Source organism: Tamandua tetradactyla, chromosome 14 (genome assembly GCF_023851605.1).
Source record: "Tamandua tetradactyla isolate mTamTet1 chromosome 14, mTamTet1.pri, whole genome shotgun sequence".
Classification (NCBI taxonomy): Eukaryota; Metazoa; Chordata; class Mammalia; order Pilosa; family Myrmecophagidae; genus Tamandua; species Tamandua tetradactyla.
The window spans coordinates 89,304,663-89,320,300 of record NC_135340.1 but is presented as its reverse complement, the minus strand read 5'-3'; the positions used below and the strand labels follow the sequence as shown (position 1 = coordinate 89,320,300).

At 45.9% G+C, this 15,638-nt stretch overlaps 2 protein-coding genes across 5 annotated transcripts in view; one reads left to right on the top strand and one right to left on the bottom strand.

The window, feature by feature from the left end:
• Positions 1 to 1,903: 1,903 nt before the first annotated feature.
• On the bottom strand, positions 1,904 to 11,154 carry BAG5 (BAG cochaperone 5). 4 transcript variants are annotated; one of them, XR_013162472.1, is made up of 3 exons: positions 10,580 to 10,828; positions 2,437 to 2,556; positions 1,904 to 2,090 (listed from the first exon to the last, which is right to left on the bottom strand). XR_013162472.1 is itself a non-coding variant. In XM_077128441.1 (2 exons), the coding sequence occupies exon 2, from the start codon at positions 8,803 to 8,805 to the stop codon at positions 7,462 to 7,464; it is 1,344 nt and encodes a 447-aa protein (XP_076984556.1). In that variant the 5' UTR covers positions 8,806 to 8,833; positions 11,034 to 11,154; the 3' UTR covers positions 6,752 to 7,461. The 4 variants fall into 4 exon arrangements, 2 of the variants coding, with proteins under 2 accessions (XP_076984556.1, XP_076984555.1); XR_013162473.1 differs by lacking the exon at positions 1,904 to 2,090 and having other exon boundaries at positions 2,097 to 2,556; positions 10,580 to 10,899; XM_077128441.1 differs by lacking the exons at positions 1,904 to 2,090; positions 2,437 to 2,556; positions 10,580 to 10,828 and adding exons at positions 6,752 to 8,833; positions 11,034 to 11,154.
• Positions 11,155 to 11,336: 182 nt separating this feature from the next.
• The window catches only part of COA8 (cytochrome c oxidase assembly factor 8), a 56,706-nt gene continuing 52,404 nt past the window's right edge, over positions 11,337 to 15,638 (top strand). The window contains exon 1 of the mRNA XM_077128442.1: positions 11,337 to 11,519. Coding sequence (XP_076984557.1) covers positions 11,397 to 11,519 — 123 coding nt within the window. The 5' untranslated portion in view covers positions 11,337 to 11,396. The remainder of the gene's footprint in view (positions 11,520 to 15,638) is intronic.

The following is a 15,638-nucleotide window of genomic DNA, read 5'->3' as shown; positions in this document are numbered from 1 at the left end:
TGCGGTGGCGGCTCTCCTGACCTCCGGTCCCTCCATCCCTCCACCAGGCCTGCCATGCCCTCAAGGGGGGAGGGAGAGGAGCCCTATCGTTTGCAGTGGCCAGTGGTGGTGGGCACAGGGGGTGGCGGTGAGGCTGGACTGAGGGTCCCAGGTGACAGTGGCCCAGGAGGGGCCATGCAGCAGGATGGGCTCTCCCAGCCCCTGGCAGGCAGGCCATTTGCCTCCTGCCACCCCTGCTGCTCTGTCTCTGCCTCCTGCCCCCAGGAAGTTTCTGGAGGAGTTGGCTGGCTGTCCCATCTACAGGGGAGCTGTCAACACGGGCTCCTGGGGGCTCCCGGCAGCGGCGGGTCTCCTGACAATGGATAGGAGGCAGTTGCAGCTGCCTGGAGGGGAGGTACCAGACCACTACTCCTGGTGTTTGGTGGGCAGAGGCCCCCGGAACAGTGCTGAGCAACACGGAGGGTGGAGGAAGGGGTGCCAGCACAGATGTCCACAGGAGAGCGGGGCAGCCCAGAGCATGCCGTGAGCAGGCCACTGGGGACCAAGTGCCACAGCAGATGGCTCCCACTGTGGCGGGACGGAGGGGTGGCCTGGCCGGCACCCTGTTCGCTCACTGGAGCAGAACCCCCACCCCCACTCCTCAGGTGCATACCTGAAACCTGTGCTGGGGCCCTGACCCGACCTCCTTCTAACCCCATGCAAACCCATCGGGAAGCCCTCTTTGCCTGCTCAGCCTCCCCACTTCCCTGGGACCCTCAGAAATCCAGGAGGTCCTGGGGCAGCACAAGCCCCAGTCTGCACTGTTTATGGTTGCCCTGCACCCTCAGCAGGTAAAGGCATGAATAACTTCTCCCCGAGATCTAACTGTTCCCCCTCAATCCTCTGCATTCCTCCCCCTTCCCCCAAAGTGGGGTTTCCTTCTGGATGCTCCCATCAAAAGTCTGAGTGAATTTTTAGTCACTTTGAAACAGTCTGTGGATCTGCAGAACTGCACTACCCAGTGAAGCCCGAGTTAAAGCACAGGCTGCCATCACTAGGGGCTATTAAAATATGCTTGCATCAGTTGTAACCAGCGCACCACACCAATGCCAGGTATTAATAATAGGTGCTATGTGAGAACCCTGTACTTTATACTTGATTGTTCTCTAAACCTGTAACGTCTCTAATAAAAATAAATGAATCAGATTAAAAAAGTTTGGAATGTTTCACATCCTTATAAGAACTCAGAGTAACTGGCTGTTGGGGGTTTTGAATCATGGCCCCCCCCACCACCACCAAAAGACATGTTCAGGATTTAGTCGGCATGCCTGCAGCTGTGACCCCATCTGGGAACGGTTAAGGTGTGGAGAGGCCACCAGGAACCACTGGGCCTATAAGGTGGTAAACTTGGACACAGAAAGCAGAAGCCAGAGGAGTCGGGTGCCATGTGATAGGCGAGCTGAGGTGGCCCTGGGGAAGCCACGGACTCGGAGAGCATTGCCTGCTGAGACTTGGCATTGGACTTGCAGCCTCTGGAACTGCGGGACAATACATCCCCGTTGGTCAGGCCAACGAGCCGTCTCCGTGGCCATTTTTCAACAAGTGGTGGTCGTCTCAGGTATGGGACAGGTCACAGTATCAAGTGCTGTCATCCAAGAGCGGTGCCACAAGTTCCAAGCAGAGCACTTCAGAGTCAGCAGGCCCTAGGGCTGAGGGGAGCTGCCTCCATGCTGGTTTACGGCCCTCCCCAGATGCCCCCAGCTGGATGCTGCTGGCCAAGTGCTGGTGGGAGGCAGGTGGTGGCAGCCTGCCAGGCAAGGGGCTCTCTGACGGGTGACAGGAGAGCTCCTGACAGCCCTGGTGATGGCCTGGCCTTAGCCAGGGCAGAGTAAAAGTTTTGTCTTCTGAGGAACAAGGAGGTAACTGGTTTTAAAACACTTTATAAAGTGACCTAAGGTTCGGAGACTTTCCATTCATTTACTCTGCAGGCATTTCTTGAATGCCTGCGACGTGTCAGGAGCCCAGGGCAGGTTTCTAAAGAACAGCTCACCCGAGGTACCGAGTGTCCACTGCTGCCAGGGCCTGAGGCCACCAAGGTGGCCTGGAAAGACCTGCAGTGGGACAAAGAAGCCCTTGTGAAGCAGTGCTGTCCACAGATGTGGGCAGAGCTGGGGACACTCTCCCCTCTGGCCCCGGGGGACGCTACTCCCGGATGAAAGCAGCAGAATCCAAACACGCAGAGCACAGCAGCACCCTCCCCACCAAACCTCCTGGCAACTTCCCCTTTTCTTCAGCACTCACATTACCCAGCTCCACCCACAGGCCCCCAAGACCCCTGGGGGGCTGTGATGAGCTGTCAGTGGGAACAGGAGACAGAAGGTGAAACCAGGACACCCCTCTGGAAAACAGGCAGCTACAAGGAAATGGCTCAAGAACGTAAAAGATTATTATACAAACTGAAAATCAGCTGTTCACTGTAACCACAGCAAAGACGAGATGAGAGGAAGTACTAGGCATTCACAGTCCTTCTGAAACTTGGGGTCCCGGATCGCTGGCAATTCTGGAAAGATCTATAAACTAACAGGGGGAGAAATATCTTAATTTCATTTTGATGTTGCTAGAAAGTGAACTTTCTGCAGTTATAATTCACAATTGAGAGCCATTTTGAGAAATACCACTTTGGTTTAAGTCAATGTCCCTTAAACTGGACTCGACAGATCCTTGGATCCAAGACAGTGTGCCTAAAAGGTATACACATGCTATCCTGGTGCAATGCCTCTGGCGGGTAATGAAGCTGAACGCTTTACATATTAACTGAATCTTCCAACCCTCCGGGCTAAGGATCCCTACTTTTCAGAAGAAACTGCAGCCTAGAGTGCAGCCCAGAGAACAGCTTTAAGACCGGAAGAGCTGAGATTTGAACCTAAGAAGCCTGGGGTCCAGTGCCCCCAAGTACTGTCCCAAGCACTTTGCCAGTGGTTCCCAAACATGGGAGCTTTTATCAACCCTGAGGCTGGGCTACACCCCATTTCAATTAAATCCATCTCTGGGCAGGCCCAAAGCACAGTCCACTCTCCCCACCCCGCCACCCCCGTCTCTCCAGGCGGAAATTGTGCGCAGTGAGGACAGATGGTCCTGTGCTGTTCTCCCTCCCCAATTAGCCAGGAAACTCCAGGTCAGCGATCACCCTAGTCTCAGAACTACCTATAAAACAGAGACCATCATATAACCTGCCTCGGCATGGTTTAGAGAAGTAAAAATGCAAATAAAGCATTTTGCACAGGGCTTGATTTAATACATCACAGCTCCAAAAACTGAAACGTTTGAATTCCAGTGCAGGAAACGTAAGGTGGCCAAAAGACACATTCTCACCAGAAGTGACCCAAGCCCAGTGTACAATGTGGTTCTGTGGTCCGGTCTGCCACACCAGCTAATGCTCTGCACCCCTGAAGGACCACTGGCCAGGGCATCACCCCTCAGCCTCTGGACAGGAGCCCTGACCCCAGGCTCCCATCCCCAAGCAGGCATGAAGGGTGACAGACACCCCTGCCCTGAACTTTGCTGGCCTGAGCACCGGGTCTCTCCCTGACTGTACCGCAACTCCTCCAAGCCACAGCACAATGCAGACAGCTCCACACTTTCCTCAGGTCCCTAAGAAGAAGCCTATGAGAGAGCAAGGCTCGTGTTCAGTACAACTTTCAAATATCCCCCAGAGCATTTCTATCAAACGTGTGCAACGTGTTTCTTTTCGCTTCTGGGTCTATCATACATTTGCCTTCCCTGCATTGCTTCTCTCTATGGGCCACCTGAAGATACAAGAAGGTAGAGAGAAGACAGCATTTGTAGGAAAAGGCTAGAAATAGAAAAAAGCTTCAACAGTATACCAGTAACTTCTCTTCAGGGAGGGAATCTTTCCAAAACCCCTTGGCTGAGATTTTCCTCCCTTCTTCCTGGCAAGACTGTGGGCATCTGAGGAGTGGATGTGGAGGCCGGACCTCCCCAGGGCCTGGGCATGTGGCCCCCACCCCTGCAGCTGCCTGGGAACAGTTCCTCCTTCATCTGAGATGGGGCCCTGGCCAGATCAAAGGCAGTCACTGCCACATCATCTTAAACTAGGGAACCCACCTTCTCCTGGGCCCTGGCCCACCCCGGCAGTACATCTTTTCTTACCCAACTCTGATATTATTATTCAGGAGGTAATAAAGCACACGGATATGCGCCCAAATTAGAACAGAACCCACACCTCAGACTCTTCCATTCTCCACTGCCAAGATAAGCTAAGAGATTTAAAAAAATTCATTAATAATTAAGGGTACACTAATATGTACATCTGAAAATATTATTAGATTATTTAAGATATACTAATACAATAGTCATACGGTTAACAGAGGGACAGGAACGAATGCACTGGAAAAACACACTTGTATTATACATCAACAGCAAATGTTTCTCAAGTTATTATTAAGAAAAAATATTTGACAAGTTAGTAGCTGAAAACTTTGATGAAAAAAAACTGCATGGGGCGGGCCGCGGTGGCTCAGCGGGCAAAGTGCTTGCCTGCCATGCCGGAGGACCTCGGTTCGATTCCCGGCCCCAGCCCATGTAAAAAACAAGCAAAACAAACAAAATACAATAAAACAAGAAAATGTTTAAAGATGTTTCCCTTTCTTCCTTCCTTCCATCCTTCCTTCCTTCTCTCTGTCTTTCCTTCCCTTCCTCCCTCTCTCTAAAAAAAAAAAAAAAAAAAAAAAAAACTGCATGTACAGGTTAAATTTAGAGCCTCAAAAAACATAAAAATCAGCAAAGTAAAATGAGAAAAATGGGTTTTAGCACTCAAATATACTAAATTGCAATTATATCAAATACATACCAAGGCGTTTTAGCAAAATAAAGCATTAAGTTGTACTTAGTAGACATATTCATTACATTTATTTTAGTAACTACTTCATTACAGTCAACTGACTTTAAGCTACTTGGATAAAGAATCACCTGAAAGGAATGCTGACAATGTAAGGTAAAAAAAGCAAACGTTCCCAGCCATTTTTGTATGAACATGGATTGTGCTGTTTAATGCAGACCCAAGGCCATACTTTTTTGGGGTAGGTTTTACTTGCAATACAGAGTTTCTTCATGTAAGATCATAAAACACAGTACAATGTGAAGACCTCAATTTAAAAATTACATGCAGCAGCTTGTGTCAACACAAAGAGCTCCCAACGAGGAGAACAGCCAAATCTGGTGTTACAGGGGCTCATTATGTGAGCAGACTGGCTACAAGCAACATGAACACATTGAAAACAGGATAAAAATCATGCCTCCACAGTCACTGCTGGCCAATCTGATGGTTTAGGTTTCCAAAACAACCCATGCAAAAATTTCAAATTGGTTGTGGCAGACCTCAGTATCCTATCCTCATGCACAATGCTTGAAGCTTAGGAAAAGCAGGCATCTCTATAAAAGCTATTTAAAAAATTGTTTGAAAAGAACTATAGGTGAAATGGATACTTTTTAAAGATGTTGACATTCAACCTGCAAGTGTGAAATTGAAAATTAAATGGTATGACCTGACGAAGGATGCATCCAAAATGAACTATAACCCTGATTTCCAAGCAGTATAATTAAGACACTGCTTTAACTTAAAAGCTTCTCAAGATACTTACAGCACTCTAAATTAGAATGCAGAAAAGCAATCCTAAAACTACCGTGGCCAAAATTAGAACACTCAGGACCTACAGGGATACCATCTCACTGCCCCACACTTCCCCTTTGGCCCAACTCTCCAGTGATTCTAAAACATTTCTGGTAGGAAACATTTCAAGGACTTTTAATTATGGGGAAATACTAAGAGGAAGTGAGGATTCGTTTCGGGCTATGCTTTACTATCATTTAGGTTTTTAGGGCTATTCCCTTATCTATTTTAGGTGTTTAAAATGACAACTTCCCTACACGAAGTTCCAAATTACTGTGAGTCTCTCAGAAGGAATGAGAGATTGGAGTTCAAAAGATATGCTCTAATACAATCAGATAACCTGTGAAAGGTGATTGTGGAAAGGGCAGCCTGTTAATCAGTTATAATAACGGGACCAAGATGTTATAAAGGCACTTCAGAACTTTGGGCGATTCTTTCATTTGCATTCTTAGGCAAGCATGAAACCGGATCCTCACAAAGTATTTACAGAAATCTATATTCCCCTTTGGCAGATGAAAAACATTTCACACACTGATACATTTTCATGGCTCATATAGACAATAAAGAAGCTTCCACACCAAAATGTGACCTAAGTAGTTCAGCAGGCATCTGGAGTAAACCTCTGACTCAGAGCAGCTTTGCTACTTAGTTCCAGAGTGGATGTTACAGATGCTGGTTGTGGTAGCTAACTTCTTCTGACAAGTGCTGAGGACATGCCTCTGCAGGGTTACTGACAGCTTCTGCTGTAACACGTTGTAAAATAGCACTGGGCATGTTTATCAAGCACATCCAATACCGAGCCCTGAGTAATAGAAAACCATTTACATGTTACGCTCAAGCGTTTCTGCGTAGTTTTTATTTAATACCCCTTTGGGAACTAGTTTCCAGTTTTCATCATCTAACAACTGGCTTCCTTTTTTTTTTTTTTTTTAAAGGTTCATTAACTTTACTTAAATATTCAAATCTGTACTAACCAGAAAGGAAAAATTAGAAAAATTAGTTTACAAACTAAACAACTTGAAGGCATTTAATAGCTGATGCTTTATCTTTTCAATTCAATCTCATCGTTTTTGTTTTTTACTATTTTCATAATTTTCCTATATCACACACACAAAAATAAGATATCCCCATCCCCCCTCTAAATGCAGAGTATGGTGCAGGAGGGACAGACACTTTTCAAACAACAACAACAAAACATTTAACAAAGAATAGAACTTCAATCAAAACCATCCAATGAACAAATAAAATAACTCCACCCTATTAATTGGGTGAGACCACATCAGGATTTCTAAACAAAACACAGATCCTTCTGCTTTACTCAGCATATTAACATACGCATTGTACTGCTTTTGTGCTTGGACCTTACTATATCTAATGAAAAATGTTCGCTTTTCTCACAATTTTTTTAGCATTGTTTAAGATTATACTTTTTTGAATATTCTGAAATATCTGCATTTTAATGTTTGTAACCACCCATTTTAAAAGTTGATTACAAAAGTTGCCTCTATTCCAGATTTTGATGAGAAGAAAAACAGCCCAAAACCAAAATCAAGCCATACCATATCATACAGATAAGGACCAAAATGGCAAAGTTAATGTGCTATAATATTTGTTTTGCAACATCAACAGCAGCAAAGATACTGAATATAATTTGCTTGAATCATAAATACTGAGGTTGAGAAATGCACGTATAAATCATATTTAGGCTCAATGAACTGAAAGCTCTCTATAAATACATAGCAGTGTATATAAAGTGCAAAACAAGCGATATCAGAAGTGAGATGTCTGGCATTTTAGTACTCCCATTCATCGGATTTCAGGTCGAGATAGCTGAGAATGTTCTGCGCGAGCTTCACAGCCTGCTTCCTGGCAGCCTTGCACTTCTCCTCTCCTTGTGGATCAACAGCATCCAGGGCCAGCAGCTGCTTCGTGAGCAGTTCTTCCAATCGAATATAATTCTTATCGGTCCGATTTCCACCAAACGAAAGAACTTCCTCTTGGATCTCTGACAAGTTTCCAAGGACGTCCCAGACTGCTTTGTGTGATGGGTGCTCCTCAGAAACAAATAACTTTCTCTTCTCAAGGGCTTCCTTCAAGTCGATATAAGTTATCAGAGTTTGCACTTCAATCACAGCTCTTCTCCTGGCTTCTCGGATGCAAGGGTTTTTTTCAAGACTTACCTCGTCCAACTGTCCAATCAAACCCTGCAGTTCCATTTTGCAGCTCAGATACAATTCAGAAGGATTCTGTGCTTGAAGAAGTTCATTTTTTATTTCTCTCATTCTCTTGAGGACCTTTTCAATTTTTAAAATGGAATGATTCTGACCCAGGTCAAAAGCATATGTAGTGTCTGCTTCCTCCTCTAAATCCAAATATTTCAATAATTTGTTGATATCTTCTACTACTTCCCTTCGATAATTCCTGATTTCTGTACGCCCGCACACATCTAAAGCATCCAGATCGGCAATCAACCCCGAGAGCACACAGGATAAGTGCCTGCAGGTCTCGTTGCTGTTCACGCCCATCAGAAGTGCAATCAGAGTGCCTCTAGCCTTGTTCACGTCACACATCACAGAGTTAATTTTGGCAACTGACGGATGTACATCTTCTGAAAGTGGCAAGGAAGGCTGCTTCTTCATGCAGTCTTCAATGATCTCTTGCACAGCACAGATTTTGGTTAAAGTGTGATACCTCGCTTTCCGCAATGAGATCTTTCCTCCAGTTTTAACGTGTGTCAGTCTCAAAATGATATCCTGGATGCCTTCTTCGAATTCATCAGTTACACAGTTGCCTCCGCTATAGAATGGCACAATCTTTTCTTTCACCAAGGACTGGGCTTCCTTAAAAATATTCTGTATTTCCACCCGATGTGGGTGGTTTGCATTCTGCTCCAATTCTTTAAGAAGACGCTCAGTCTCCTGTGCCGCCCTCTTTCTAGCTTGCTGAATATCTCCTTTTCCTTCGGTATCTACAGAGTCTATTTCAAAAAGCTGTTTTGTTAGAATTCGCTCTAGTTTCTTGTAATTCTTGTCATCTGACACACCACTGAAGCCAATTACTTGCTGTTCTATACTTTTCACTTCCTTTTGGATTTCCTGAAGCCTACTAATAGAAGGGTGTTGATTTCCCATATCCATACTTTTGTTGCTTTCAGTTTCACAAGCACTAAAAGATGACAAGAATGATAACTTATTACAGCACAAAGTCTCTGCAGAATGGCAATCATATATTAAGTCTAAAATTTTCACTTAAAAATATACTTAGAATAAAAGGGCTTATCATTATTGTAATCCCAAAGACAGACATACTCAAGTACAGAAAGAAGGGTGACACATCAACTCTTTCTCCTGAAAATAACCTACACATGGCAGAGATCATAAACAGCATCACTGTAGTTAGAGCATGAGCTGGAATTCTGTCAGCTTCAAGTTTCTTCAGCTGGAAGAGAACAGCATATGCTCTCCTAGAGAAGTATGGCATCTCCCCCCTCTCTACATGGGACATGACTCCCAGGGGTGTGGACCTTCCCAGCAGTGTGGCACAGAAATCCTAGAATGGGCTGGGACTCAGCACCAAGGGACTGAGAAATCCTTCTGGACTGAAAGGGGGAAGAGAGAAGTAAGACAAAATAAAGTGTCAGTGGCTGACAGATTTCAGAGTCAAGAGGCCCTTTTTAGTTTAATGTGTATTAGAGAGGCCAGAGGGAAGTGCCTGAAACTGTAGAGCTGTGTTCCAGTAGCCACGTTTCTTAAGGATGATCGTATAATGATACAGCTTTCACAATGTGACTGTGTGATTGTGAAAACCTTGTGTCTGATGCTCTTTTTATCTACGGTATGGACAGATGAGTTAAAAATATGAATTAAAAATAAATAAATAATGGGGAACAAATGTTAAAATAAGTTGAGTAGATTGAAATACTAGCGATCAATGAAAGGGAGTAGCAGTAAGGGGTACAGAAAAAAACAGGGGAAACAAAGGTTAAAATATATTGGGTAGATGGAAATACTAGTGGTCAATGAGAGGGAGGGGTAAGAGGTATAGTATGTATGAATTTTTTCTTTTTATTTCTTTTTCTGGAATGATGTAAATGTTCTAAAAAACGATCATGGTGATGAATTCACTACTGTGTGACGATATCGTGAGCCATTGATTGTACACTATATATGGAATGTTTGTATGTTAAGAATGTTCGTATTTGTATGTTGTTTTGGTTTGTCAATAAAAAAAGAATGACGTGAGGGCTAACTATTAGCTTGGAAATAACACAAATATTTTAGGTCTTAAGTTAGGAAGCTATTTTTTGGACACCAGCAGGGCATCTCTGCGGAACATAAAGAATGGGGGAGTAAAACTAGCTTTACTAGCCTTCCAAACACTAATCAATTTCCAGAAAAAGTAACTTTAACCAAGAGGAACGGAGCCACTGGAAACAAGTACCAGAAATTCTCAAACACCCTAAATGTGCCCGTTTCCACATTCCTTTCCGTCCCTTTATGCACTTCTCCAAAGCTACCCGGTTTTTCAAATCCAACCGCACCCTATCTTCCCAGCAGAAAGAAAATCCCGTGGGGAAAGGAAGAGTGAAGGCTCAACCTTGGGCTCTGGCGGATCAGGACTTCCCCAGGCTCTACTACGCGCCCCTCCTAAACAAACAGAAAACAACACAACAAAAAACACCCCGCAGAAACGTGACTCGGCTCCGATGAATTCGCTCGCCTCCCATTAGGGTCCAAAATGGCTTAACCCCTTTTGTGTGTATCCTCGGGTTTCTACCGAACGGCTCACTGAAGAATAATCGATTGAAACCAATTCCGTGTGGGCGTCGGAACCACGCAGGCCTTCCCGACGCCCACGAAGGGCAGCCTGCGTTCCTGCCTCCCTCCTCACCCTTCCCCCTCCGAACTTTACCCAGGAAAGATCTAAGCTGGTTGCGGCCTTGGCTTCCCGTAGGTGAGGTGGCGAGGTGTAAGATCAGCCCTCTACGGGGTGAGGGACCGGAGCTGGGCCCCAAGCTGCATCCCTCTCACCCCGCCCCGCTAGGTCTGAAAGGGGAAGCCGGTGAAGGGGCCGGCGGCGGAGGCGGCAGCTACTGGCCGCAGCGGCCTCTCCGGGCGTCTCGGCCCGGGCCCCAGGACGGGCCGGCCGGCTCTGACCTCACAATGGGCCCGCGCGGAGAGGGGGCAGCGGCGCTCGGAGCCCGGAAGCCCATCCGGGAGGCCCGGCCAGTGCGCAAGGCCGCGCGGAGTACGGCTCCGGGAGCTGGGGCCGGCCCGCGGCGAGCCCCGCGCAGAGAGCAGACCGCGCCCGCCGCCCCGGCCGAGGGAGACGGCGCCGCGTCCCCGCAGGGCTGCGCCACGCTCACCCGTCCGGTCCGCGCCATCGCGACCTCTGCACCTCTGCACCGCCACCCCTGTCGCAGCTCCGCCCCGGGCCGAGCGCCGCCAAGCCCGGGAAAAACGCCCTCTGGCCCCCGCGCCTCACCGCGCCGCGCCCCGCCGCCAGCCGTCAGGCACAGCAGCCCGGAGCCACCCCGGCCACCGAAGAGCCGCCGGGATCCAGCAGCGCGACCCCGCAGCCCCGCTGTCCACTCGACCCCTCACACCGCGGGGAAGCGCTCAGTCGGCCGCGCTCCGCCCCCCGCCTCCGGCTTTGCGATCCTGCCGTAAGGCAGCTTCCTCGCCGTCGCGCCGCTGTCGTGCGCCGCGGGAGCCGTGTACGCGGGGCAATGGGGGCCCTAAGGCCCCCGAGGAAGACTTCCCTTCCTCTTCTGTTCCGCACTTTGGCGGGTCCCGGCCGCCAGCCGGCCCTTGAGCGCGGCGCCGAGCGCAGGGATGCGGCGCCGAGCCGAGTAAGCGGGGAGCACGGAGAGGTTAGGTCGGGAGGGGTGACCGCAAGAGGTGAGGAGCCGGTCTGTGCCCTGAGGCCCGCTCCTCGACCCCTCACACCCGCGTGGACCCCTGCGGAGAGGACTGAGGCCCTCGGGAGCAGGGTCCCCCAGCCGGCCCGGGGCTGGTGCAGAGCAGCACGCGCGACCGAGTGGGTCGGGGGCATGGAGAATGGGGAGGTCCTGGGCGAGGGGCGCCGGGACCCCCATCCGGATTAGGTCAGTAGCTGCGAAAGTTCCTGCGTCCCCTCCTTGGTCTAGATGAATCTGAGTATGCCGGCCACCTCCATGGGGGAAAGCTGACTGCGCTTTTGTTAGTCTAAGGTAGTCAGCAAGTTTGGACGCACCTGTTTTATTCTCGAGGGTATTTATATTGTATATTTGAAGAGCTCTTGGTGTGGTCAGCGGGTAACTTTTCGTTCTCGTGCCTTGACTCCGTTAAGATAATTAGTGCTTTTTTCCCAGCGATGGCGAGCTTTATCATCCAACTTTTGTAGGGCTTCACTTTGAATCGTTATTCTTATTTGGAAGCTCTATGGGCATATATACACTTGACTGCCCAAAGATCCACGAAGTATGTCTATAGCAAGAGAGGCAAGCAGCTTTCATAAATTGCACTTTTGTTGTGAAGTATATTTGGTTTAAAGGAGGCGGAGGCCTTGATTGCAGCTGTCAGATGAAAATGTTGACTAATGGTGTGGAATGGGCTGCAGATAAAATATTTAAACAAATCAAACAAATACTAACACATTATTTAGCAAGGGGTTAATGTGGGGAGCTGGAAAGCTTGATAGGAACAATAATTAAAGGATGAAAAAAAAGTTAAGAATTCCAAAACGTGCGTGCCTTTTAAATGTTCATTTCTATTGCTCTGTGGCTTTTAGCACACTTTTATAAATGCCGGTTTTGAACTTCTGTCCTGGCTTACAGTTTAGGCAAGGCCTTACGCTGGCAGGTAGTTAACCAGACCACAGCCCTGGCTCTATCCTATGACACAGAAATTTACCCAGCACCTTATTTCCTTGAACAGAAAGATAAAACAGGTATCTTGAAAATCCTCTCGGAAGGCAAACTAGAAATCAACCGAGAACTTTGCCCATGGCGAGGACTTACCTAGGCTGCTTGATGAACTAGGAGTCCTGGAAAACAGAAGAAGGACGCACAAGCCAGGATTTCTCTGTTGTCATAAAGGCCTTTCCTTCAAGTGAGATAAGTCTTACCCTGGGTCTGATACTCAGGGTGAGGCCTCTCTCTGCCTTTTGTAGTCTCAGTGACTTACAGCAAGCCCTGTGTGGGCACCTGCTGGCTTCCCTAAACCTGCTGAAGGTGACGATTGTGACGATGGTGCTGACCAGATAAAAAGTGGAGTGGCTGGCCAGTGAGTCAGGTCTTGCCCAAATCTAGCATGGTGACTTGTGTTGTTTTTCTTAGAACTTGAGTTCCCTATTAGCTAGATATTGTATGCAACATAAAAGAACAGTTTTTGCTTAGGGCGATTTGTATTTCCTATGTGTTATCGTCTTTGTATGGCTCCTGAGAGCACAGCAGTTTCTCCAGGTAATGACATACCTGCAGCTGAGAGAGATTGCTGTCTTTCAGTCTAGAAATTTAAATGTATCTTGTTAAAAGTAACAGGTTGTGAATCTTGTTTTCTTTATCTAGTTGTTACCTTTTAATCCTTCCTGTCTAGCAAGCCATATTTTTTTTTTTTTTTTTTTTAATACATGGGCAGGCACCGGGAATCAAACCTGGGTCCTCTGGCATTCCAGGCAAGTGTTCTTGCCTGCTGAGCCACCGTGGCCTGCCCCAGCCATATTTTTTTGTTTGTTTGTTTTTGACTTTCTATTTTGAAATACTTTCCAACTTACAAGTCAGTTACAAAAATAATAAAAAATACCCCAAAATATCCCTCCCTCCTCCTAGATACCCACATCCCACTATTTTAACATTTTGCTACATTTGTTGTATCATCCTTTATCTATCTATCTATCTATCTATCTATCTATCTATCTATCTATCTATCTATCTGTCTATCTATCATCATCATCATCTATCTGTCTGTCTATTTATCAATCCATTTCCGGAACACCTGAGTGTAGGTCATATAATTTAAACTTGAACACTGAAAATTGCCTTTTTACTTTTCCTAAAATCAAGGATATTCACTTATTTGACCACTTGAGTACAGCTGTCAAGTTCAAGAAAGTTAACATTGACATAAAGCTTATAGTCTATATTCCGATTTTTATTATATCCCAATAATGTCTTTTTTTATTAATTAAAAAAAATTAACAAACAAAAACATTTAGATACCATTCCATTCTACATATACAATCAGTAATTCTTAATATCATCACATAGTTGCATATTCATCATTTCTTAGTACATTTGCATCGATTTAGAAAAAAAATAAAAAGACAACAGAAAAAGAAATAAAATGATAATAGAGAAAAAAAAGACTATACATACCATTCCCTTTACCCCTCGCTTTCATTTACCACTCTTTCAAACTGAATTTATTTTAACATTTGTTCCCCCATTCTTTATTTTTATTCCATATGTTCTACTCTTCTGTTGATATAGTAGCTAAAAGGAGCATCAGACATAAGGTTTTCACATTCACAGTCTCATTGTGAAAGCTATATCATTGTTCAATCATCATCAAGAAACATGGCTACTGGAACACAGCTCTACATTTTCAGGCAGTTCCCTCCAGCCGCTCCACTACATCTTGAACAACAAGGTGATATCTACTTAATGCATAAGAATAACCTCCAGGATAACCTCTCGACTCTGTTTGGAATCTCTCAGCCATTGACACTTAGTCTCATTTCACTCTTCCCCCTTTGGTTGAGAAGTTTCTCTCAATCCCTTGATGTTAATTCTCAGCTCATTCTAGGGTTTTTCTCAGTCCTTTGATGCTGAGTCTCAGCTCATTCCAGGATCTCTGTCCCACGTTGCCAGGAAGGTCGACACCCCTGGGAGTAATGTCCCACGCAGAGAGGGGGAGCGTGATGAGACTGCTTGTCATGTTGGCTGGAGAGAGGGGCCACATCTGAGCAACAAAAGAGGCTCTCTTGGGGGTAACTCTTAGGCCTAAATTTTAAGTAGAATTGACCTATCCTTTGTGGGGTTAAGTTTCATGTGAACAAACCCAAGGACTGGGGGCTCAGCCTATAGCTTTGGTTGTCCACACTGTTTGTGAGAATATCTCTTAGGGAAGTTGAATTTCTCCCAACTCTCACCATTCCCCGAAGGGGGAGCAAGCCATATTTTTTATTAGTTCTTGGCTTTGCCCTCACTTTTTTAGTTAAGGAGTCCTGTGTTCCCATCTGGGACCTCTGGACACCAGGTTTTAAGAGAAAAATATAGAATTTAGAGTTAGGCACTGTTCTTCCTTCCAACCCCATATTAAAACTCACCTCTTAAGTGTCAGTAGTCACTTCCTGCCTGCTTGTACCATGTATGCTGCTGTGGTTTTTATCATTGGTTCCTAAACTAGTCTTGCATTAGAATCACCTGGAATGCATTTTCCTTTATTTTAAAGAAATTGTAGGTTTACAGGAAAACCATGCATAAAGTACAGAGTTCCAAAATAACCTGGAAGGCTTTAAAATAAATATTGAGGCCCATTCCGGTGATTCTGACTTGACTGAGCCTAGGGTATGGCCTGGATGTCAGGATTTTTAAGAGTGTGTCTCATAAGCTGCCAAGTATGAGAATCATTAATGTTTGCTTGTAGTCCTGAATTTTATTAACATTTTTAGGCATAGTTAACATTTTTTGACTGTATATTAACATTTAGCATTAAAAGTGTATTAACATCTGGGAGGCCACGGTGGCTCAACAGGGCGAGTTCCCTCCTGCCATACCGGACACCTGGGTTTGATTCCTCGTGCCTGCCCATGCAAAAAAAAAAAGTATATCAACTTTTTTATTTTGCTACTTTTTCATTAAGGAGAATGATCTTCAAACCCCAAAGTATGGATTCAGAATAAACATCGTAAGGAAGAAGTTAAAACTGAGGTAAATGAGAACCTGGTGAGAGGTTTTGGGCATGGAATTTTCAAGTCTAACATGGAT